Here is a 23926-nt window from a genome sequence, read left to right on the forward strand (position 1 = left end):
AGCCCAAGTTCCGAGAAACCAAGGACTCTCTCTACTTTCATCCTTCCAGATCTATGGAACCTAAGAGCTGTGGTGGGTAGGTGATTTTCCAAGTTGATCATTTGGCGCCCAGCCATGCCTTGTCCCTGGCATTGGGTTTTGTATGGGAAAGCAGAAGGCAGGGATATAACTGGGAGCCCCTTGGTATCTAATTGTGTTACCTCATTCGTATCATTGATCTCTAATTCCCAGTGGGTTTTAGATTTTCCCCAAATGTAAGTCTGTTACACTTCACACTAAGACCATGGTGATCTCCTGACTTCTGACAAGTTCTGACATATGACAACAGGCCCTAGACCCAGAGCAGTCTCTCTAAGTCTTGGTCACCGTGGACATCTCTAAATTAACTACTAGAAAGGAACACACTTTAGAAAACTACAAACCTATGGTCCCAGAGTGGCTAGGCAGGAATAATAGTAAAACAAACACTGAAGCATATTTCCTATATACAAGATACTATTCTAAGCATGTAACATCATTAACTCGTTTAATTCTCATAACAACATGATGAGATAGGTACTATTGTTATCCTTTTTTTAGATGAGGAAATTTAGGCACAGAGGAATTGAGTAATTTGCTAAAGGTGACACCACTTCTTTGTGGCAGAGCTGGGGTTCAAACGCAGGTAGTCTGGTGCTAGAGACCATGCTCTTAACCACAGTGCTATATTAGCTGCAAAGGCTATGGGCAACCTGAGATGGGTCTATTCTTATCAGGACCTTGCAGCTAGACAAGTGTTCATTAGCTCAGAGTGCCTGCTTGTGGTGGTAGTAATAATAATAATAATAATAATAGCAGCCTCAGTAAACATGTATTGAACACTTAATGTGCCTGGCACAATACTAAGTATTTTACTTCTATGATCTCATTTAACCCTCACAACAATCTTGGAGGGGAGGCATTTCTCCGCTTTGCACACGTACATTGGAATCCAGGCATCTCTGACTCCAAAACTCCACTCTAGCACACTGCCTCCGTGTGATTGCAGTCCCAGAACTGGTTTTACCTATAGGGGAGACAAATCAGAAGACACAGGCAGTGCTTCCCTTGAGAAATTTACCATCAATAGTAAGAGAGGGATCAGACTCACACATCAAACAGAAAGTGAACAACCTCAGATTATACTACAGAGTTCTAATTCTTTAAGACTGGAGAGTTCAGAACAGAAAAGTATCATTGAGAAGAAGAGTTATGGGGGTAGGGACTTCCTGCAGGGAGGGAGAGGGCAAAGCTGGGCTCCAAAGAAAGAATTGGAATTGCCAAAGTGAAGGAAGAGATTAAGAGAAGGCAGAACTGTACAAACAAACCAGGAACACAAAAATGAGCAACGACAAAAAAATGAACACACAAAAAATGTTGTGAACGCAGAGAGTGAGAAGCTAATCCTGAAAAGTTCTGAGGAATGAGATTAGAATGGTGGGGGGGGCCAGACTGAATAATAATAATAGCAGCCAGCTTTTAGTAAGCATCTCGTCTCTGCCAAACCTTTTGCATGTATTATCTCGTTGAATTCTTATTACAGTTCAATGACGTGGGTAATGCAATTACCCACCCCACCCCCCCACATTCTACAGATAAAGAAAGTAAAGCTCCATAAAGAAATTCACCTAAAGTAGCAGAAGAACTAGGAAGTCACAGAGCTAGAAGTTAAACCTAGTCATTAGTGACTCCAGAACTCACACTCTCATCTAAAAGGCCTCAGAAGCCAAGCTGGGGAGGGCAAAGATCTAGCACAGTGCTATAAACATCAGAGGTACTTAAATGGATTGAAGGAGAATGAAGCAATAGGCAAATACTCCATGACAATGCTTTTCCAATCTATGCTTTCACAAGCATTCCAGTTCCTGTTTATTAAAGAGTCTCAGCAAGCATTTGTTAAGTTACATTTGACAAATGAGAATTAGCCCATGGGTACCACTTATCTAACGCCAAGAAGTTTGGTAGTGACAGATTCCTACCAGATCTGAAGAGAATGGGAGAGAAGCTGCCTGTCCAGAAAACTGGAATTGCTCATGACTTGCTCAGGTTTCCTTTGTTGCCAGTGACTGGGGTAGAGCCCACCATCTGTTACTTGGATCCCACCACAGAGGTTACAGGCACAGATCAGTTTCTGTCGGTCCCCATTCTTATCCTTTGCCTTCTCCTGTTTATTTCTCCTAGATACAGCTTATTGAAAGCATTGGCAGAAAACTTTCTGTCCTGCGGGAGGCCCAGCGAGGACTGCTGGAGGACATCAGTGCCAATTCTGCCCTTGGGGAGGAGGTGGAAGCCAACCTGAAAGCCGTCTGCAAATCCAATGAGTTTGAAAAATATCATTTGTTTATCGGGGACCTAGACAAAGTGGTCAACCTGTTGCTGTCACTGTCTGGACGACTGGCCCGGGTGGAGAATGCTCTCAACAGCATCGATTCAGAGGCCAACCAGGAGAAGGTAGAGTTGGGGTATCTGGGGTTTAGATGGAGGGAAATGCCATCTGTTTTTCCTCACGGCTTCCTCTTTCAAGTTTGGTTAGTCTGCGTGGCAAGAGAGCATAGTGTTAAGAGTGTGGTCACTGGCTTTTAAGTGCCTTGAAATTCTGGCTCTACCACTAATTAGCTGTGACTGTGGGCAACTTACTTAACCTCACTCTGACTCGGTCTCTTAAAAAATGGGTTGAACACACTACCTGCCTCATGAGGTTGTGAGAATTAAATTAGATAATCCATGTTAATTAGTTAAAACAGGACCCAAGACAAGGTAAACACTGAATCTGTCCTAGCTGCCAGTAGTAGCAGCAGCAGCAGCAGCAATTCAGCCTCACTCTCTCAGAATTGAAGGAGGAGGTCTCACCAAGTAGGGGAGATTGGGAGACCTGTCAGCTTCACAGGTTGGGTCACTCTCCATATATTCCTGAACCAAAACTGCTTTATCTTTCCCTATGCAAGTGGTTTTGGACACAAATGTGAATCCACAATAAGAGGCACATATGCATATGCATACACGCATGGATACATACACTCACACACATACACCCAGACAGAGACACATACCATTTTGAAAGCATTGTCACAGTGATGATTGTTCACCCAACGGAAGAGGCACGCGATGGCATTGTCTGAGCTTTACCCCACCCAACCTCAGTGGTGTCCACAGATTAAAGACAGCTTAGAGATGGAAAGAGGTGGTTTCACATCTCCCTGTCCAGAATCGCTGTCGTGTTTATCCTGTCTGCTATAGGACAGAAAGGCTTTTGCATGAAGGTTGACTTCAGGGCAGGAATTCTAGGGACTGATCCATTAGCAGAGTGGGTAGTTGCTTTGTGGCAGCATCCCAGGTAGATCACTGGGTTAGGCAGATTACTGGTAATTGGGATGGCCCTTAATTGGTCTTCTGCTTCCCCAGTTGGTGCTGATAGAGAAAAAGCAGCAGTTGACAGGGCAGTTGGCAGATGCCAAGGAGCTGAAGGAGCACGTGGACCGCCGGGAGAAGTTGGTGTTTGGTATGGTCTCCCGCTACCTGCCTCAAGACCAGCTCCAAGATTACCAGCACTTTGTAAAGATGAAATCTGCCCTCATCATTGAACAGCGAGAGCTGGAAGAGAAGATCAAGCTCGGGGAAGAGCAGCTCAAATGTCTCAGGGAGAGCCTACTCCTGGGGCCCAGCAATTTCTAATTCTGCCAGCAGATTGCCCATACCATCCCTGCCCAGCCACAATGGGAAATGCTTTCAATCTTCGTTAGCAGTTTGTTAGCGAGTAGATAGCAGTTAGTTAGCAGTTTGTTCCATATCCTCTACCCTGAATGTCTCTCACTGCCCCATACCTAGCAGTGTTCCCAACCAGCCAGGAGACCCTGGGGAGGCCCCAAGCTTCTACTCTAGGGAGTAGAAGCAAGAAGTAGGAGCTGCAGCAAGATGTGATCATACAACCACATTCTCCTTCCCACGGTTTGCATGGGCAAGCACTCACCACACACAGAACCAACAAAGTGCCTTCATTATTCTTTGTACTAGGACACCAAAAACATCACACACTCACCACTCACCCACACTCGGCCTCTCAAGACTCAGAGAGAAGCTGCCTGTGTAGCTCCACTCTCCCCCAAGGCTCATGACCCAGCCACTTCCCACAGATAGCTGGCTGTCTTGAGGGCATTCACTTACCACCATTTTCAGGACCCCCCCCCCGCACCCCAAGCTTTGCAGGGGGAAACAGAGAAGGAGAAATTACACTTAATAGAATGTGAGCAAAGGTTGGGAATCCCCAGGTGTCCTGCTGGAAGGAGCTAGGCTTAAACAAATTAGCTCCACCCCCACCTTCCCCAGCATCTAGTTGAGGAGGAAGAGGCCTACTTTCATCCCTGACTAGTGTGGCCCTCCTCCTATCCTAAGACTTTTGGCCTACTGCTTCCTGTTTCAGCTTGCCTTTTCGTTGCTAGGGGTTACAGTGGCCTACCCAAAGGGCTTCACACTATGGGCCATTAATAGCTCTACTAAAGCTGACTTCTGGATACATGTTTCATTATTGAGGGGAGGGAGTTGTTATTATTGTATTTTAAATGGCCTTTTGATTTTATTTATTTTTATGTTTTGATTGTCTTTTTCTTTTTTAACTAATAAGGTGAGAAGAGGGGAGTTAGAGAGGGAAAAGTTAGCCCAGAAGGAAAGCGTTTCTGCAGATCAGCCTGAATTCACCATGGCTAAATAAGCGAGTGCCGAGGCCTTGAGTTCTTCCCACTATAGCTGACAAGTATTGAAGAAAAGAATTCTCACTTTGAACTCAGAGCTTCCCTACTATGGCCTGGTCCTATACTTCCCTTGAAGTCTAGATGACCGTGAGCTTAGCACTTCCCAACAGGGTTCAATTTTTTCTTACTCAATTTTTCTTGAAACCAAAAAAATCTGAAAGTGACAAAGCTTCACCCATTTCTCTACCATCTCCAAGCTAAGGAATGGGTAGAGGTAAGCTCAGGAGAAGCTCCTCTATCTAACAATTGCTTTCCAGCCTGGGACCTGGCTCAGGGAACCAAAACTCATAGTAGCTGAAATCTCCAGCCAGGGCCAGGCCCCCCGGGGCAAATTATAATCCAGCCAGGATTTTAGGCACATAAACAACTAATGCTGCTGCTGACACCCATAGCCAGTTTCTATCTTGGAAAAGCCCTCAGGTGGGCAATGGCAGAAAGGGAGTTGTGGCCAAACTCTGCCCTTGTTATCCAGCTCAATTCCCTATTCCTTGCTAACTGGGGCTCATGCTTGGTATTGCACAGCCCTGCCCAGCAAACCCTGGCATCTCTTCTAGTTACTGCTGAGTTCCTCAGGGTCCTTGGAGGTCAACTGTAGCAGCAGGGGTGCCTCATTCAACCAAAGAATTTGCCAAGAAACTTTGCTGCTGCTACAAATACTGGTCTCGAGTTTCTGTTTCCTCTTCATTGTATTTGAAAACAATGAGAGAATCTTGGCCAGCAGGGTATCCTGAGGGGAGCCCTGGGTATGCTCTTAGTACACTGCTGCTGGTAAAATGTCAACCTGCTATTCTCCCCTCAAGTGGAGGATTCTACTCTGTTCAGGAAGATTAATGGTTTGTAAAGGGCTAGGCTTACCCACACCAAGGTTGAGGAAGTTGGGGAGTGCTTTGAATAGAGGCTGTGGTTGCCATCTTTTCTTTTTAATAGGCTCCAGGACAAAACAATGAGCAAGTTGAGATGTCCTGTACTGGGGGGATGAAGGCAATATAGTTCACCATTCTAAGGTGTTTTTTTTTGGCTAGAACAGCTTTTTGGGAATATAGGCCCAGGGAAAAGAGTGGTGACTTACCTGGACACCATGACCATGATCTGGGTTTTTCTTATCAACGTTAGATTGGTTGTACCTTAAGTTTATCACACTACAAGTACTATTGACTCTGTTATTTGTGTCCTTTATCTCACCTCAAATTATTCTAGAGTTGGAATCAGAGTATAAGGATGCTCATTTTCCCATGAAAGGACAATTTTCAAAGCACTTAAATAACCCCAAAACTATATTGAACAGTGAAGCTCGAAAGACAGAGGTGAGCTTCTAAAGAGGCATGGATGCCCTGCACTGCTAATGTGGCAGTCTCATTGTGAGTGATAGTGCTGCAAAGCTGCCAGTATTACTCGAGATTCAGTGTCTCTCCTCTATTCTCATTTCCTGGGCTTAGCCCTTCACTAAGGCCTGCCAGGGAGTAGCAATTTGGAAGGCAGGCCAAGGGATTTCCCCAAAGACAGTTATTAGTATTGACTTCTGCCCTCTCCCTTCAAATACTCATGAACAGGCCCCAGTGGGTAATAGGTAAACTCAGTGGTTGATATATGGAGAGGAATCAGTCCAAGAGTTACTATCATATGTCCTCCTTATTTTCCCCATCTCCCATTGGCTCCCAGGGCTCTGGGTAATTGAGTCTCCTTGAGGCCCACCAGCTGCAGACTCAGCGAGAACAGAAAATGCTCAAGGGGAATCCAAGAGAAAGAGACAGAGACACTGAAAATAAATCCCTAGAAAGGGAGAGACTGGAAGCAGAGGAACAGAGAAGGAGAAAAGATGAAAAGTCTCTTTCAAGACCAAGTTCAGGTTCTGTTTTCCCTTTAACCTCATGTGCCAAAAAGCTGCCTAGGGGCACCAGAGCCATAACCTTAACCCCAGCCTCCCTGAAGGTGCTGCTCTGCCAGTAGCAGGCCCCAGATGGAAGAAGCTGGGCCACTTCTCCAGTCTGGAGCTTGGTGACTCCCTCTGTCTTTGCCAAAGGAGTTGTCTATGCCAATAATATTTCTGTAACAGCATATTGTATTCTTTGAAGATTAGTAGCTCTTTAGAGGGGGGTGGGGCAGGGGGCAATTTCTATAGATAAAGGACCAGTGTTTGTTGTACAACTGTTGGGGGTCATCTATCCCATGTGAAGCTATTTTTTTTCTGAATCTTATTGTTCCTGCATTTGTGTCCTCCACCACTCCCTTCTTGGCTGACATTGATATGCCTGCCAGATTATCATCAAGGGTCATACTTCAATAAAAGGTGCTAAGGACAAAAAAATACATCTCACGTGTTTTGACTGAGGTGATGGAAATCTCCCAATATTCTGCTGAAAAGGATTGGAAAGGAATTTGGTCACCTATCTATAGTCCTTCATAAGTAACCATATGACCAGAGCCTTACCCATATCCCTAAACCCTTACCCTGGCCCCTCAGGAATAGCACTGATGCTATACTATTCATTATCCCCAGTAAAATAATTTAGAATTCAGGAAGAGTCAACAATAGGTGCAATCTCATGTGTAAACCTCAATAGTATACAGTATGGTTCTGGAGTTCATCCTGATCAGAGGTGAGCCACTTTCTAGATCTCCTCCAATCTTGTGTTCTGTCTACTAGTATCATCTTATTCTACATGACAGTCCAGTCTCACACCTTCCTTCTTAGCAACCTGGAAAGCAAGGTCCTCGCTGATCAGCTCTCCGAGGTAACCTCAAGGTTTAGACCCAAGTGCACTCCAGGCACCTCCTCTGATGCTGAAAAGCTTACTTTTCCCCCTGATCCATGCATTGTTCATATCCCAACTGATCTCCTCCTATTCCAGATATCCAGTGCAGTAGAGTGGAAAGAGCCAGCTTTGGCATTAGAATGAATTGGGTCCAAATTCTGGCTCAGCCATTTATTCTATGAACCTGGGTTTTTTGCTCAACTTCTGAGTTCATTTTCTTATCTGTAAAATGGGAACAATAATAGGTATTTTGCAGGGCCGTTGTGGCTTAAAAATAACAAATGAAAGCCACTAGGTATCTACTGAGAAATTCTTAGGCAAAATCCTGGGCTCTGCTTCAAACCCACTGACAACAGTCTGCGTTTTAGCTAGATTCCCAGGAGATTCGTATTCGTATTAAAAGTTGAGAAGGACTGACCTATCACAAATATGCCCAATACATGGTGACTATTATTCTAGTCCTGACTTACTCAATTTATTCTTTCCTAATCCCAGACATATTCTTGCTCTTCTCATACTGCTCACAACTACCTGCCTAAATGAATTCAATAAGGTTGCAGGATACAAGGTTGATAAATAAAATCACTTGTATTTCTATACACTAGCAATAAACAATCTGAAAACAAAATTAGGAAAACAATCCCATTTACAATAGCATCAAAAAGAATGAAATACTTAGGAATACATTTAACAAAAGAAGTGTAAGAATTTTATACTGAACACTACAAAACATTGTTGAAAGAAATTTTTAAAAATTTAAATACATGTAAATACACCCCATTCATGGATCAGAAATATTGTTTAGATGCCAATACTCCCCCAAAATGACCTACAGATTCAGTGCAATCCTTATGAGAATCCTAGCTGACTTCTTTGCATAAATTGAAAATTCAAACCTAAAATTCATACGAAATTGCAAGGGACTCAGAATAGTCAAAACAATCTTTAAAAAGAACAAAGTTGGAGGACTCACATTTCTTAATTGCAAAACTAACTACAAAGCTACAGTAAGCAAGACAGTATGGTAGATGCACAAGGATAGACATATAGATCAATGGAATAGTATTGAGAATACAGAAATAAACCCTCACATTTATGTCAGTTTTCAATAAGGGTGCCAATACAATAAAATGGAGAAAGAATTGTTTTTCAACAATTGGTCTGGGGACAACTGGGTATCCACATGGGAAAGAATACAGTTAGACCCCTTCCTTACACCACACACAAAAATTAACTTGAGATGGATTATAAACCTAAATGTAAGAGTTAAAATTACAAAACTCTTGGAGGAAAACATAGAAGTAAATCTTCCTGACGTTGGCTTAAGTGATGATTACTTAGATAGAACTCCAAAAGCACATGACAAAAAAAATATAAATAAATTGTTGTACATCAAAATTAAAAACTTTTGTGCTGCAAAAAATACCATCAAGAAAGTGAAAAGAATCCACACACTGGGAAAAATATTTGTGTATCACATCTAATATTGGACTTTTATTCAGAACATATAAAGAACTCTCACAGCTCAATAATAAAAATAACTAATTTTAAAATGGGCAAAGGATCAGAATAGACATTTCTCCAGAGTATATATAGGCAAATGGCCAATAAGCATAGGGAACGATGCTCAGCATTAATACAAATCAAAACCACAATGAGATACCACTTCATATCCACTATGAAGGCTATAATCAAAAAGACAAAGAATAACAAGTGTTGGTGAAGATGTGAAGAAATTGAAACACTCATACATTGCCGATGGGAATATAAAGCGATGCAACCACTTTGGAAAACAATTTGGCAGTTTCTTAAAATGTTAAACATAGTTTCCATATGCCTTAACAATTCCACTTCTAGGCATATACCCAAGAGAATTGAAAACAGGTGTTCAAATAAAAGCATGTACACAAATGTTCAAAGCCACATTATTCCTAATAGCCAAAAAGTGAAAACAACCTAAATGTCCATCAACTGAAGAGTGGATAAACAAACCTTGGTATATCCATACAGTGTGGTATTATTCAGCAATAAAAAAGAAATACTAATACATGCTACAACATGGATGAACCTTGAAAATATTATGTAAAGTGCCAGTCTCAAAAGACCATATTTTGTATGATTCCGTTTATATGAAATTCCTAGAATAGGGAAATCAATGAGGCAGAAAGCAGATAAGTGGTTGCCAAGGGCTGGGGGGAATGAGAAGTGACTGCTAATGGGCATGGGGTTTCTTTCTGGAGTGATGAAAATATTCTAAAATTAGATTGTCATCATGGTTGTCCAACTCTGTGAATGTACCATAAAACATTGAATTGTCCACTTTAAATGGGTGAGCTGTATGCTATATGAATTATTTCTCAATAAAGTTGTTTTATGAAAATCTTTTGCTTATTTCTATCGGTCTCATTCCTACTGGCAAAAATTTAAATCGATGGTAAGCATGTATTTCATGCCTGAGTCCAAAGGGTACAATATTCACACCATTTGAATTTGAGGTGGGAGCTTATGACTACATCCATCCTCTTGCAGACCTAGCAACACAGGGACTAAGAGTAGTCTCAGCTCTGTCTCATGACTTCAGCAGGAAGAGTAGGGATTGGACCTATTGGGGAGGAGAGGCAATCTTTCTAGGCAGGTGGTATGGTAGAGTGGTTAAGAATTTCACCTCTTTAGGCAAATAAACCAGATTTTAGATCCTAACTCCACTAACTTACTATGTCACCTTTGTAAGTTACTTGACCCCTCTCAGCCTCATCTCTAAAAGGAGGCTAATACAAGCACCACCTCACAGTGTTATTATGAAGACTAAGTGGGATAATTCATATGACGGACTTAAAATAATACCTGCCATACAGTAAGTATTCAATAAATGTTAGCTGCTGGATTTGTTATTTTTATTGAGGTGAGACTGAAGCAAAAAAGTCTAAGGAAAAGTAAAGCATCCTCAGCTTTGGAATCAGTTGTGTTAATGTGATCTTGGGAAGTCACTTCATTTCTTGAGCCTTAGGATCCTCTCTAATAATGAGGATAATAATCCTTCTCTAGGGAGGCAGCTTTAAGCCTGGGCACTGGAAGCTACATCACCTGGCTTTGAATATTGGCTCCACCACTTACAAGTTGTGTGACCTTGAGCATGTTAACATCTCTGTGCCTCGGTGTCCTCTTCCGTCAGTTGGAGGTAACAAAAATACTTCCTTGGGTTGGTGTGATGAATTATTGAGTTAGTCCATGTAAAGTGCCTAGCATAGAGTGAGTATTCAATGAATGTTAACTATTATTATAAAGCCAAAGTAGGAAACAAGTGGGATCCTTGGTAGAGCTGGACATGTAGTAGGTCCTCAGTAAAAGCTGGTTCCCTTCCTCACCTACCCTGCTCTGTGCACCAGGTCAAGATTTCCTTGGACTTGAAGAGAAAATATTTCAGACTAAACAAGTTCCCCCTGTAGTAGGTAGAATTTTCTGGCAGTCTTAGTATTACCATCTGATGGGAACAATGTCATCTATTAGCTGCCTGCAAGATGACCACCTATATTTCCAAGAAAACACCCCATTCAGAACAGTAGCGAAAGAACTATTTTGTGTGTGGACTACTTGGGCTCCAATTTGAGGATGGTTTAGGGAAATCCTCTAACTTTCCTCAAACCCCTCTTTAGATCTGGAGTCAATTTAAATGTTATTGGGTTCCCTACCCTAGCTTAGGCACTTTCATTTATCTTTAATTCCACTATTTTTTCTATCTAAATATAATTTTTTTAACAAAATCCTCATTTAATCTCTACAACAGCTCTGTGATTTTTAAACATGTATTAAATAGGAATTCAGAATTGTAGCAGCATTTTTGCTGTTTGTAAATTAAAAGGGGTGTAACTGTATAATATCATTCATTCACTCGTTCAACTAATATATCAGGTATTGGTTTTATGCTCAGGGGATTCAGAAGTGAACAAAATAGGCAAAGTGTCCATCTTCATGGGGCTTCCCTCCTAATAAAAGAGACGTACACAATTACATAATAGTTTATATGTAAAGATATACACACATAGTCCTTTTTTCCCCTAGTCCAGCAAGGCAAAACAGATTTTTCCTTGGTTCCACAGCTATTAGCAGTAGGCTAAATTCATGAATCTCTTTGCTACTGCAATAACTAAAATATTTTTACATTAACTTTCAGCAGAGATATTCTTATTTTCTCACTAAATGGAACTTGTAATAGGATTCTTAAAAATGTCTGGCAAAAGTATGGTAAGCCCCTGTCACTGAAGAAGTCAGATTTAAAGATAGTTTAGATAGAAAGGTTGAATTCCGCTATTGATAAAGACAACCAACTTATATGGAAATCTTGCCCATTTTGTGCACGGTTCAAACATGGCCACATGCTAAAGGGTTCTGGCAAAAGCCTCTCTCCTACTGGGCAATGTGAACCTCAAGAGCCCATGCTCTGTTTTGTAAACTGTTTCAGTTCCTTACATATGGCCCTTCATCCCAAATTTACTCACTGCTGTTAACTGAATAAAACAACATGGTTTTGAATTCCCATTTTCCTCCCAGCTACTGATTTTCTATCCAAAAAGGATAATTAATGAAACTCACTTCCTCAGGTGCTGAGTTGGTCTTATTTTTTGCAGAGGAAATAATTTGAGAAAAGGCCATGAGTGAAAAAATCTTTCCAACTTGAAAATGCATTAGGTTAAATGAGGATAAGTCAAAGTGCTGAAAAAAACTAACAATTTATACCCTGATTTGTCCACATTTTTTAGTTTAATAAAGGTGAACTATCAAACCAAACCCATTAGTAGATGCAACAAATAACTTCTAATTGAGAGAAATCTCTCATTTTGGCTAAGCTTAAACAGCTACTGTTTAGAAGTCTCATAAATGACTATAAATATCTTTATTTTTATTTTAGAAAAGTAGGCAGTGGTAAGAGTGAGGAGAGACAGATAGAGAAAAGTGATGAGACTGTGGATAAATTAGATAATACTATGCATTTAGAACATAATTTTGGTCACTTTCCCACAGCCTGGCAGCTATTAAGTAAGCCTGTTCTAAGAATCAGACAGTTACGAAAACCTTTTATAAACAAATCCAGTTTTGACAAAACATAGCCTAAACCTTATCTGTTACACAAACAATCTGAAAATGAGAAAAATCCTGTGTCTTCTGGACCTTGATGGAATGGCATTCAAAACCCTGTATCTACAGCCATCTCTGCTCTCACCCTGAAACCTAGTGTTCCTTCATCAGTTCTGTGAACGGGACAATTTTGTGCTTATTAAAGTGAAGAAGTAACACCTTTCCTGGCTCCAGGCTCTGAGTATAAGGTGCACATGACACCACTCTCCAGACCTGGCCCCCAAAATGGCATACAAGGCCAGGTCTCTCTAATTGGCCCGACTACCCACAGGATTAAGTTCTGACTCCTTTCATTCAAGGCCCTTAGTGATCTATCTCCTGTGTGCTTCTCCAGCTATGCTCCTGACATCTCCTCACACTCATTCTTAGCTCTAGCCAATTCTCCAAACATATCACTCAGTCTCATCCCTCTGTGCTTTCAGAGAAGCAGGTTCCTCTGCCTGAAAATCCCTCCCCTGAATTCCCCCATTTAGCCAATTCCTGCTGGCCCTTTGATGTCAACTCAGACTTCATCTCATTAAGAAATATCCCTTTATTATACTAATAACAGTGTATGATATTTGGATAAGATAATTGTTCATGCATTCTGTCTCTCCCTTTAGGCTGTGGGCTTCTTGAGGGCAGAAACTAATTTATACCACTACCAGCACAGTGGCCCTAGCTTACAGTAAACACTTCAGAAATACAGGGTAGTGACATTTTATGAGAGGAATGCATTCATGACGCCTTTGCTGTGGGCTTCCTATTCTGGAGATACTTTATGCCGGCTTGTCCTCCACAACACAATTATTAAATGTTGGAGTGTCTTCAAGCCTGGCCCTAGCCCCACTTCTCTTCTCACAGTTTCTCTCTCTCTCTCTTCTCAGAAATTACCATGGTTACAGTTTACCTCCCGTATTAAGTTGACTTCCAAAGGTATATCTCCAGTTCAGATCTTCTCTTAGTTCCAAAGCTTTATATCTATTTGGATGGCTCAATGACATTTTAAATCCCATGAGTTTGAAACTGAACATGTGACCTTTCCCTCCCAAAACTGGTTCCCTCCAGTGTTCTTATGTTTCAGTGAATGATACCCCTATCCAACCAACTAGGAAAGCCAAACATCTTAGAGTGATCCTGGACATCCTCCTCTTTCTCACTCCTTCCGTATAGAATTCATCACCAAGTCCTGTCAATATATGTCTCAAATCTATTCACTTTTATTTCCACAACTTCTAAACTATAGCATTAGCCTGCTAGTTATTCTCCCTATATCATCTCTTGCCCTCTATAGTCTATTCTTCATGCTGTAGCCAGGGCAATCTTACCAAAAATCTAAATTTGGCTATGTCACCCCTTCTCCTGCTTAAGGCATTTTAATAAATTCCAAAGCCCTTTCCATTGCCTGTGAGGGTCTGCAAGTGCCTATGTCTAAGGATGCATCACTTCAGCTTCAGCCTCATTATCTAGCCAAATCTGCTTTATAGGATCGGCTATAGCTTTGGCTTTCCCTCCCAGGATATTTACATGTAACTGACATATAACATTGTGTATGTTTAATACAATGTAATGATTTGATACATGTATATATTGTGAAATATTTACCACAAGACTGTTAGTTAACACATCCTTCACTTCTCATAATTACCATTTTGTTGCTGTTGTTACAGTAAAAACATGAAAGCTCTACTCTTATAGCAACTGTCAAGTGTACAATGCAATATTATTAACTGTAGTCACCTCACTGTGCCTTAGGTCCCTGGAACTTATTCATCTAACGGAAAATTTGTACCCTTTGACCAACATCTCCTCATTTCCCCAACTCTCCATACCGTTTTCCATAGGGGCTGCACCGATTTACATTCCCATCAACAGTGCGCAAGAGTTCCCTTTTCTCCACATCCTCACCTCCACATTATCTCATGTCTTTTTGGTAATAGCCATTCTAACAGGTGTGAGGTGATATCTCCTTGTGGGTTTGATTTGCATTTCCTTCATGATTAGTAACATTGCATACCTTTAAATGTACTTGCTGGCCATTTGTATGTCTTCTTTGGAGAAATGTCTATTCAAGTCCTCTGCCCATTTTTTAATTGGAATGCTTGCTTTTTAGCTATGAAATTGTATGAGTTCCTTATATATTTTGGATATTAATCCATTCTCAGATATATGGTTTGCAAACATTTTCTCCCATTCCATAGGTGGCCTTTTCATTGTGCTGATTGTTTCCTTTGCTGTGCAGAAGCTTTTTAGTTTTACGTAGTCCCACTTGTTTATTTTTGCTTTGGTGGCCTTCGCTTTTGGTGTCAAATCCAAAAAATCTTCTCCAAGACCAAGGTCAAGGAGCTCACTGCCTACATCTTCTTCTGGGTGTTTTATGGTTTCAATTCTTGTGTTCAAGTCCTTAATTCATTTCAAGTTCATTTTTGTGGGTGGTGTAAGATAGTGGTCCAATTTCATTTTGCATGTGAATATCCAATTTTCCCAGCACCACTTATTGAAGAGACTATACTTTTCCCAATGATTATTCTTGGCTCCCTTGTCAAATATTAGTTGACTATATATGCATAGGTTTATTTCTGGGCTCTTGATTCTGTTTCATCGGTGTAAGTGTCTGTTTTTATGCCAATATCATACTGTTTTAATTATTATAGCTTTGCAATATAGTTTGAAATCAGGAAGTGTGATGCCTCCAGCTTTGTTCTTTCTCAAGACTGCTTTGCCTATCTGGGTCTTTTGTGGTTCCATATGAATTGTAGGACCGTTTTTTCTATTTCTGTGAAAATACTATTGGAATTTTGATAGGGATTGATTGAATCTGTAGATGGCTTTGAGTAGTATGAACATTTTAACAGTATTAACTCTTCTGATTCATGAACATGGGTTATTATTGCCCTTATTTGCTGCATCTTCAATTTCTTTCATCAATGTCTTATATTTTTTGGTGTATAGATATTTCACTTCTTTGGTTAAATTTATTCCTGAGTATTTTACTGTTTTTTAGGCTATTTTAAATGACATTTTTAAAAATTTCTTTTTCAGATAGTTCATTGTTAGTGTATAGAAGCACAACTGACTTTTTCATGTTGATTTTTGTATTCTGAAACTTTACTGAATTTGTTTCATTGTTTCTAACAGTTTTGTAGTGGAGTCTTTAGGATTTTCTATATACAAAATCATGTCATCTGCAAACAGAGACAATTTTACTTCTTCCTTTCTAAATTGAACGTCTTTTGTTTCTTTTTCTTGCCTAATTGCTCTGACTTAGACTTCCGGTACTATGCTGAATAAGAGTGATGAGAGTGGGCACCCTTGTCTTGTTCCTGATTTTGGAGGAGAAAGCTTTCGACTTTTCACCCTTGTGTATGATGTGAGCTGTGGGTTTGTCATTTATCCTTTTATTATGTTAAGGTATGTTGCTTCTATACTCAATTTGTTGAGAGTTTTTTCATGAAAGGATGTTGAATTTCGTCAAATGCTTTTTCTACATCTGTTGAGATGGTCATATGATTTTTGTCTTTCAGTCTATTAGTGTGGTGTACCAAATTTTTAATTTATGTTTGTTGAACCATTCTTTCATCCCAGGATAAATATCACTTGATCATGGTGTATGATCCTTTTAATGTGCTATTGAATTCAGTTTACTAGTATTTTGTTGAGAATTTTCGCATCTATATTCATCAGGGATATTGGTCTGTAATTTTCTATTCTTGTAGTGTCCTTATCTGACTTTGGTGTCAGGGTAATGCTGGCCTCATAAAGGGAGTGTTTGGAAGAATTTGAGAAGAATTGGCATTAATTCTTCTTTAAATGTTTAGTAGATTTCACCCATGAAGCCATTTAGTCTTGGGCCTTTTTTGTTGGGAGGTGTTTTTTTTATTACTGATTCAATCTCCTGAGTTGTTTTTGGTCTCTTCAGATTCTCTATTTATTTATGATTCAGACTTGGTAGGTTGTATGTTTCTAGGAATTCATCCATTTCTTCTAGGTTGTCCAATTTGTTGGCATATAATTGTTCATAGTAGTCTCTTATGATCCTTTGTAATGTCTCCTCTTCCATTCATAATTTTATTTATTTGAGTCCTCTCTCCTTTTTTCTTGGCAAGTCTTACTAAAGTTTTGTCAGTTTGTTTATCTTTTCAAAAAACAACTCTTAGTTTTGTTGATCTTTTCTATTGTTTTTCTATCCTCTATTTCATTTATTTCTGCTCTCATCTTAGTTATATCCTTACTTCTGCTAAATTTGGGCTTAGTTTGTTTTTGTTTTTCTAGTTCCCTGAGGTTGTTTATTTGATATCTTTCTTTTCTCTTAATGTAGGCATTTGTCACTACAAACTTCCCTATTAGCACTACTTTTGCTGCATTCCATAAGTTTTGGTATGTTGTATTTGCATTTTTGTTTGTTTCAAGATTTTTTTTATTTCTGTTTTGATTTCATCTTTGACTCATTGGTTGTTCAGGAGTGTGTTGTTTAATTTCCATATATTTGTGAGTTTTCCAGTTTTCTTCCTTTCATTGATTTCTTGTTTCATATAATTATGGTCAGAAAACATACTTGGTATGACTTCAATCTTTTTAAATTTGCTAAGACTTGTTTTGTGACCTGACATATGATCTATCCTGGAGAATGTTCCATGTGTGCTTGAGAAGAATGTGTGCTCTGCTGCTGTTGGATGGAATGTTCTGTATATGTTCATTTGGTCTAAAATAGTTCAAGCCCAATGTTTCCTGATTGATTTTCTGTCTAGGTGATATATTTATTGGTGAAATTGGGTTATTGAAGTTCCTACTATTATTGTATTGTTGCCTATTACTCACTTCAGATCTGTTATTATTTGCTTAATATATTTAGGGGCTCCAGTGGTGGGTGCATATAATTTACAATTGTTATGTCCTCTTGACGAGTTGACCCCTTTATCATTATCTATCTTTATTATTTATCATGAACTTCTTTTGTTGTCTCTTGTTACAATTTTTTATTTAAAGTCTGTTTTGTCTGATATAAGTATAGCTACTCCTGCTCTCTTTGGTTTCCATTTGTGTGGAATATTTTTTCCCATCCCTTTACTTTGAGCCTTTCTGTGTCCTTGGAGTTGAAGTGTCTCTTGTAGGCAACATATAGTTGGGTCTTGTTTTTTTTTTTTTTTTTTAATCCATTCAGTAATTGTATGCCTTTTGGTTGGAGAATTTAATCCATTTACATTTAAAGTAATGATTGATAGGTAAGGACTTACTATTGACATCGTATTAACTGTCTTCTGGCTATTTTGAAGTTCCTTTCTTCCTCTCTTACTGTCTTCCTTTGTGAATTGATGTTTTTCCATAGTAGTATTCTTTGATTCCCTTCTCTTTATCTTGTGTTCATCTATTATAGGATTTTGTTTTGTGGTTACCTGAGGCTTACTGGAAACATTTTATTGATGTAATAGTCTATTTAAGCTGATAACAACTTAACATTGTTTGCATACAAAAACTCTACCCTTTAACTCCCCTCCCCCATTTTGTGTTTTTGATGTCACAATTTACATATTTTTATATTGTGTATCCATTAACAAATTATTGTAGCTACAGATATTTTTAATACTTTTGTCCTTTAATCTTTATACTAGAGCTAAGTGATCAAAAACCCACCATATTACAGTATTATTCTAAATCTGACTATATAGTTGCTGTTACTATATAGTTAGTATTATATAATATAGTTATATATTTTCTTATGTCTTCATGTTACTAATTAGCATCTTTTCATTTCACATTGAAGAACTCCTTTTAGCATTTCCTTAAGGCAGGTCTAGTGGTGATGAACTCCCTCAGCATTTGTTTTTTGGGAAAGTCTTTATCTTGCCTTCATTTCTAAAGGACAATGTTGCTGGGTAAACTCATCTTGGTTGGCAATTTTTTCTTTCAGAACTTTGAATATATCATCTCACTCTCTCCTGGCCTGCAAATTTTCTGCTGAGAAATCCACTGATAGCCTTATGGGGCTTCCCTTGTATGAGAAAATGTTTTCTCTCTAGCTACTTTTTAAATCTCTTCTGTATTTGATTTTAGACAGTGTATTATTATGTGTCTTAGAGAAGATTGTTTTGGATTGAAATTACAGGATGACCTATTAGCTTCAGGAACTTGAATGTGCAAATTTTTCCCCAGGTTTGGGGAGTTCTCAGCATTATTTCTTTAAATAAACTTTTTCCTTCTTCTTCTGGGATCTAATGATACATAGATTGTTTCTTTTAATGGTGTTCCATAAGTCCTACAGGCTTTTTCATTTATTTTATTTTATTTTTTCTTTTTACTCCCATAACTGGATAATTTCAAGTGATCTATCTTTGAGCTTATTGATTCTTTCTTCTGCTTGATCCAGTCTGACGATGAAGCTCTATGTTGAATTCTTTGGTTCAATGATCGTATTCTCAGCTACAAAGTTTCTGTTGGTTCTTCTTTATGTTTTCTATCTCTTTGTTGGACTTGACAATTTTGTTCTTGTGTTGTTTCCTGATTTCATTAAATTGCTTATTGTGCTCTCTTGTAGCTTTCTGAGCATCTTTAGAAAAATTATTTTGAATTCTTTGTTAGGCAATTCACATATCTCTATTTCTTGGAGTCAGTTACTGGAAGTTTACTGTGTTCCTTTGGTGGTGTCACGATTCCCTGATTCTTCATGATCCCTGTAGTATTGCATAGGTGTCTGCACATTTGAAAAAGCAGTGACCTCTTCCATACTTTATGGACTGACTTTGATAAGTAAAGACATTCACATGCAAAAGAGGCATGCTGGAGCATGAGGTGACCCTGGGTCGAGTGGTGCAGGGCACAAATGCAGAGGCATGTGGTGTCTCCAGATCCAGGGCAGGGGGGAAGTGATGTCTTGTCAGCTCAGGCTGCCGGGGCCCACATCGTCAACAACTCTGTGGTACTTGGTGAGCACAGCAGGGGTGTTGCAGTGGCTACGAGGGTTGTTGGGGTTCTCAACTGCACCTCCACCAGTAGCTAAGGACCAGGGCAGCCAGTGGTGGCAGCTGGAGCCAGTGATGTGCACACACTTGGCTGTGGGGGCCAACTGCAGGTGCCTGTATAGTGACAAGGGCTGGTCGCAGACACACAAATAGTGGAGGGGGGAAGGGCCAGCAGTAAAGATCTGATCCAACTGCAGATGTACTGGCAGCTGTGGGGGCCCTGGCTATTGGTATGCACTCCTGTGGCTGCAGGGTCTCTCCATGGGTGCACACACAGCAGCAGAGACTGGGGAAGGGAATCAGGTTGGGTCATGCAGGTGCAAAGCTGGAGGGGCTAGGTGTAGCTGAGCCCACTGGTGCTGGCCAGTGACTGGATATAGGCCCAAACCCAGCTCATAAACAATTATAGGGGCCTTGGCTGCAGGATCGTGCCACAGGCATGCACAAAGCAGTAAAGTTCAGTAATGAAAGGCAGGCTGGCAGCATGCAAGTGCACAGCTGGAGGGGCTAGCCCCAAGCACTTGCATAGCATTCAGGGTCAGCCACAAGGATCTAGGCTGCTGTCTTGCACTCACACAGCAGCAGAGACCTGGACTGGCTGCTGGTGTGCATCCTAGGCTGCAACAGGAGCAGGGGGTGGAGGGAGCAGAGAGGGACTCAGGTAGCTGGCATCTGTGAATGTGAATACCTGTGGGGCATAAACCAGGTGAAATCTGCTGGGGATCCACAGAGGCTGTGATGGCCATTGGTCTTCAGTGGCAAAAGCTGCTGGGGTCTTCTACAGAGCAGGCCACTGGGAACCATGGTCTCTCACGCTGCATAGCTAATACTGATAGTCCCTGATTTTTGTCTTGTTCCTTGCCATCTCTATATGTCTCAGCTTTTCAGGTCTCTGGGTAGGGTAAAACTGAAATGGGTCCTTTGTGTGGTGCCCAAAATGGCTGGGGAAGCTGGTCACTCAGCCCATTCTCCTTTTCCTTGTGATGTGATTTTTTGTAGCTGGGGAGTTCCCTCTTGGCACTTATCAATGCTAGCTTTGGGGATGGGATGGTGGAGGCAAAATTAAGCTGCTCTTCCTTCCCTTTTTGTGTGGTTATTCGCAGGTTTTTTGTTCCACTGCATTGCTGAAGTTTCTTAAGTGGACTCCTGTGGTCTCCCAGAGCTGTTTTTGTTCATGAATAGTTGTCTAATTGTTGATCTCTGTGGGAGAACAGAGGTGGGGTCTCTTACTTTGCCATCTTGGTGACATCACTTCTCAGCTTTGGGTTTGATATTTGAAAGCTGAATAGCCAAATGCCTTCTTCAACTTTGAATTACTTAGCTTTGTTATAGCAACAAAACACTCTCAAATTTCAGTGGCTTACAACAATAGACATTTCCCGTTCATCTTACATGAAGGCTAATGGTGAGCTACAGCTTTGCTGGATTTGGCTGGATTCAAGTAGCTTCACAAATCTTCTCATTCAGGGACCTGAGCTAAAGGAGTTGTCACTCTCTTGGGTACACTCTTCTCTTGGAAGTTAAAGCTCAAGGGAGACAGAGTCAAACAATGAAAGGGTATTTAAAACTTCTGCTCTGATGTGGGGTGTATCATGTCCACTATATTAGTTATCTATTGCTATGTAACAAATTACTAGAAACTTAGCAGCTTCCATCAATACATATTTTATTATCTCATATTTTCTGTGGGTCAGGAGTCTGGGCGTGGCTTACCTTGGTCCTCTGCTTAGGATTTCACCAGTTACTTGCTGGCTGTCAGCTGAAGGCTGCCCTTGTCTCCTAAAGTTTGCCGTCAGCTCCTAGAGGCTGCCTACAGTTCTAGATGCTACTTGTAGTTCCTGGAGGCCTCCCTGCAGTTCCTTGCAATGTGGAAACAGGGCTGATTACTTCATGAAGCTAGAAAGAAGAGTCTCTAAAGTGAATCTGCTAGTAAGACTAAATCTTATATAATGTAATATAATCTTGGAAGTGACATTTCATCACCTTTGCCATATTCTATCAGTTAGAAGCATGTCACAAGTCCCATCCACACTCAAGGGGAAGAGATTACACAAGGGCATGAATACCCAGATGTGAGGACCATGGAGGCCATTCTAGAGTCTGTATGCCACATCTGCTTACATTCTATTGATTTTTAGAAGTAAATCACATGGCTGGCCAATCCCAAGGACAATGGGACAGTAAGGTATATTCTGCCTCCAGGGTGGAGAAAGAATGAATAATTTTGAACATATAAAACAATCTACCAAAACCTTAATTTCTGGCATTCTTAAGCCTATGTGTGATCAATGATCATGCAATCACCTTGGCTGCTATCATATTCATTAGCATAATAATGACAGTAGTATTAACAAGGGAAGTCATTTGGACTTAGTGTTAATATCTTAATATTCACTTTTAAACATAGATAAGTATTCTAGATGTAACTTGAAGAGAAAATGCCATATGTTCTATATGTTTTAATTCTATTAATCAGTTAAAAGATAAATGTATATCTATTATTGCAAAAGCAAAGTACAACAAAAATTAATGCCAATTGTGAGAACTGTTCATTTTACCTCCATAAAACTTAAGAGCTTTCAAATATTTAAATAGGAAAGTAGATTGATAGCTAATATAAATTTTGAGAGAGTGCACTCACTAGATAACCTTAGGAAGAATACTATATAAATTTTGAGCCAATACATCTTTAAAAATTTTAAATCACAGAGATCCACTTATATTACAATTCTAAACTACAGACTTGTTTGAGGTATTGGCATTCATAACAGTAAACAAAATAACCTTTAAGTATGTGTTTAATTTTTAGTTATTAATTTCATTATTCTTTCCAGAAAAAAATCTTATTTTGTAATTTTTCACATCTTATCAGGATGGCTTAAAACCAGTATGTCAACTTTGCCACCTCAAATTTTTCAAGGAAGAAAAATCTCCAAAGCAGAGGTCAAGGAAATCTTTCCAAAGGAAGTGACAATTCACCTAAAACCTGAAGGAGTCAGCCAGGCAAAAGTGGAGTGAAAAAGGTAGAGAAAGATTCCAGGTAGATGGAGTGGCATATAAAAGAATGAGAAGGCTGAATGAATGTCAGAGGGGTTGAAGTGCTGCGGGGAAAGCATAGTAGTTTACTATGCTACCACAACTTAATCACTTAAAACATCACACATTTATTAATCTCAGTTTCTAAGTGTAGAAAATCCTGGCAAAGTTTAGTTGGATTCTCTGAAAGGCTGCAATCAAGAGCTTAGTCAGGACTGGGCTCTAATCTAGAGGCTCGACTGGGGAAGGTCCACTTCCAAGTTCACTCCAGTTGTTGGCAGAGTTCCTTTCCTTGTGGCCTTAGGGATCAGGGCAGGTTGCTTCTTGCAAGCCAGCAATGGAAAGAGGAAAGTGCTAAATAAGTTGGCTAGCAAGACAGAGTCTTATATAATGTCATGTATTCACAAGAGTGACATCCCGTCACTTTTGCTGTATTTGATTGGTTAGAAGAAAGTCACAGGTTCTGCCCACATTCAAGGGGAGGGGAGAGGTGTGAAAACCAGGAGATGGGGATCATAAGGGACCACATGAAAATCTGTCCACCGTAGAGAGGCATGGTGGTATATCACTTACAGGTAGAATCTAAAAAAGTTAAACCTGGAAAAAGTGGAGAGTAAAATGGTGTCTACCAGGAAATGCAAGGGGATAAGAGTGATGGTGTTTAAGGATACAAACTTGTAACTAGTAGTAAATAAGCCATAAAGATCTAACGCACATTATAATGAATATAGACAATAGTATTGTACTATAATGATACAATGTGATAAATATTGCTACATCGGCAATCATATTACAATATCTAAATATATCAAGGTAATATGTTGTACACCTTAAATTTATACAATGTTACACATCAAATTTATTCAATAAAAAATAAAAAGAGTCATGGTGGTGTCAGGTAGAGGTTGACCTAACCTACAGTTTGGCCAAATGCTGCTTGGCCAGGTATCAAAATCAATATTCAGCCAAAGCTAAGGCCAAATCCAAAAATCTTCATTATATATTAATATTCTAGTATACAACAATAAATTTAAAATTACATCGAAATATTAATCATAACAAATTTATTATTAAAATGTTAGTAGTCAGTTTTTTAAAATTTATCATTATAATCTTGGAATAAAATTTCCAAGCACTGTCACACTGCCTACCATAATGTTCACCTCTCCTTAATAGCATTTTTACAGCCACAACTTTACATTTATTTGTATGACTATTTGATTAATATTTGAGTCTTTTGCTAGACTGTAATCCCCAGAAGAACGGGAGCCTGTGTCCAGTTTTGCTCATAGTAGTACTTTTGGTG

The 23926-nt window shown here is 39.7% G+C and overlaps 1 protein-coding gene across 5 annotated transcripts in view; it reads left to right on the top strand.

The window, feature by feature from the left end:
- The window catches only part of SHROOM4 (shroom family member 4), a 207803-nt gene extending 200735 nt beyond the window's left edge, over positions 1-7068 (top strand). For all 5 annotated transcript variants that reach the window (XR_011499632.1, XR_011499633.1, XM_070502056.1 and 2 more), the window contains 2 exons: positions 2200-2469; positions 3421-7068. Coding sequence is in view for 3 of the 5 variants with exons in the window: in XM_070502056.1 (XP_070358157.1) it covers positions 2200-2469; positions 3421-3690 (540 nt within the window). In the remaining 2 variants the exon portion in view is untranslated. The remainder of the gene's footprint in view (positions 1-2199; positions 2470-3420) is intronic.
- Positions 7069-23926: the final 16858 nt, after the last annotated feature.

Source organism: Equus asinus, chromosome X (genome assembly GCF_041296235.1).
Source record: "Equus asinus isolate D_3611 breed Donkey chromosome X, EquAss-T2T_v2, whole genome shotgun sequence".
Lineage (NCBI taxonomy): Eukaryota > Metazoa > Chordata > Mammalia > Perissodactyla > Equidae > Equus > Equus asinus.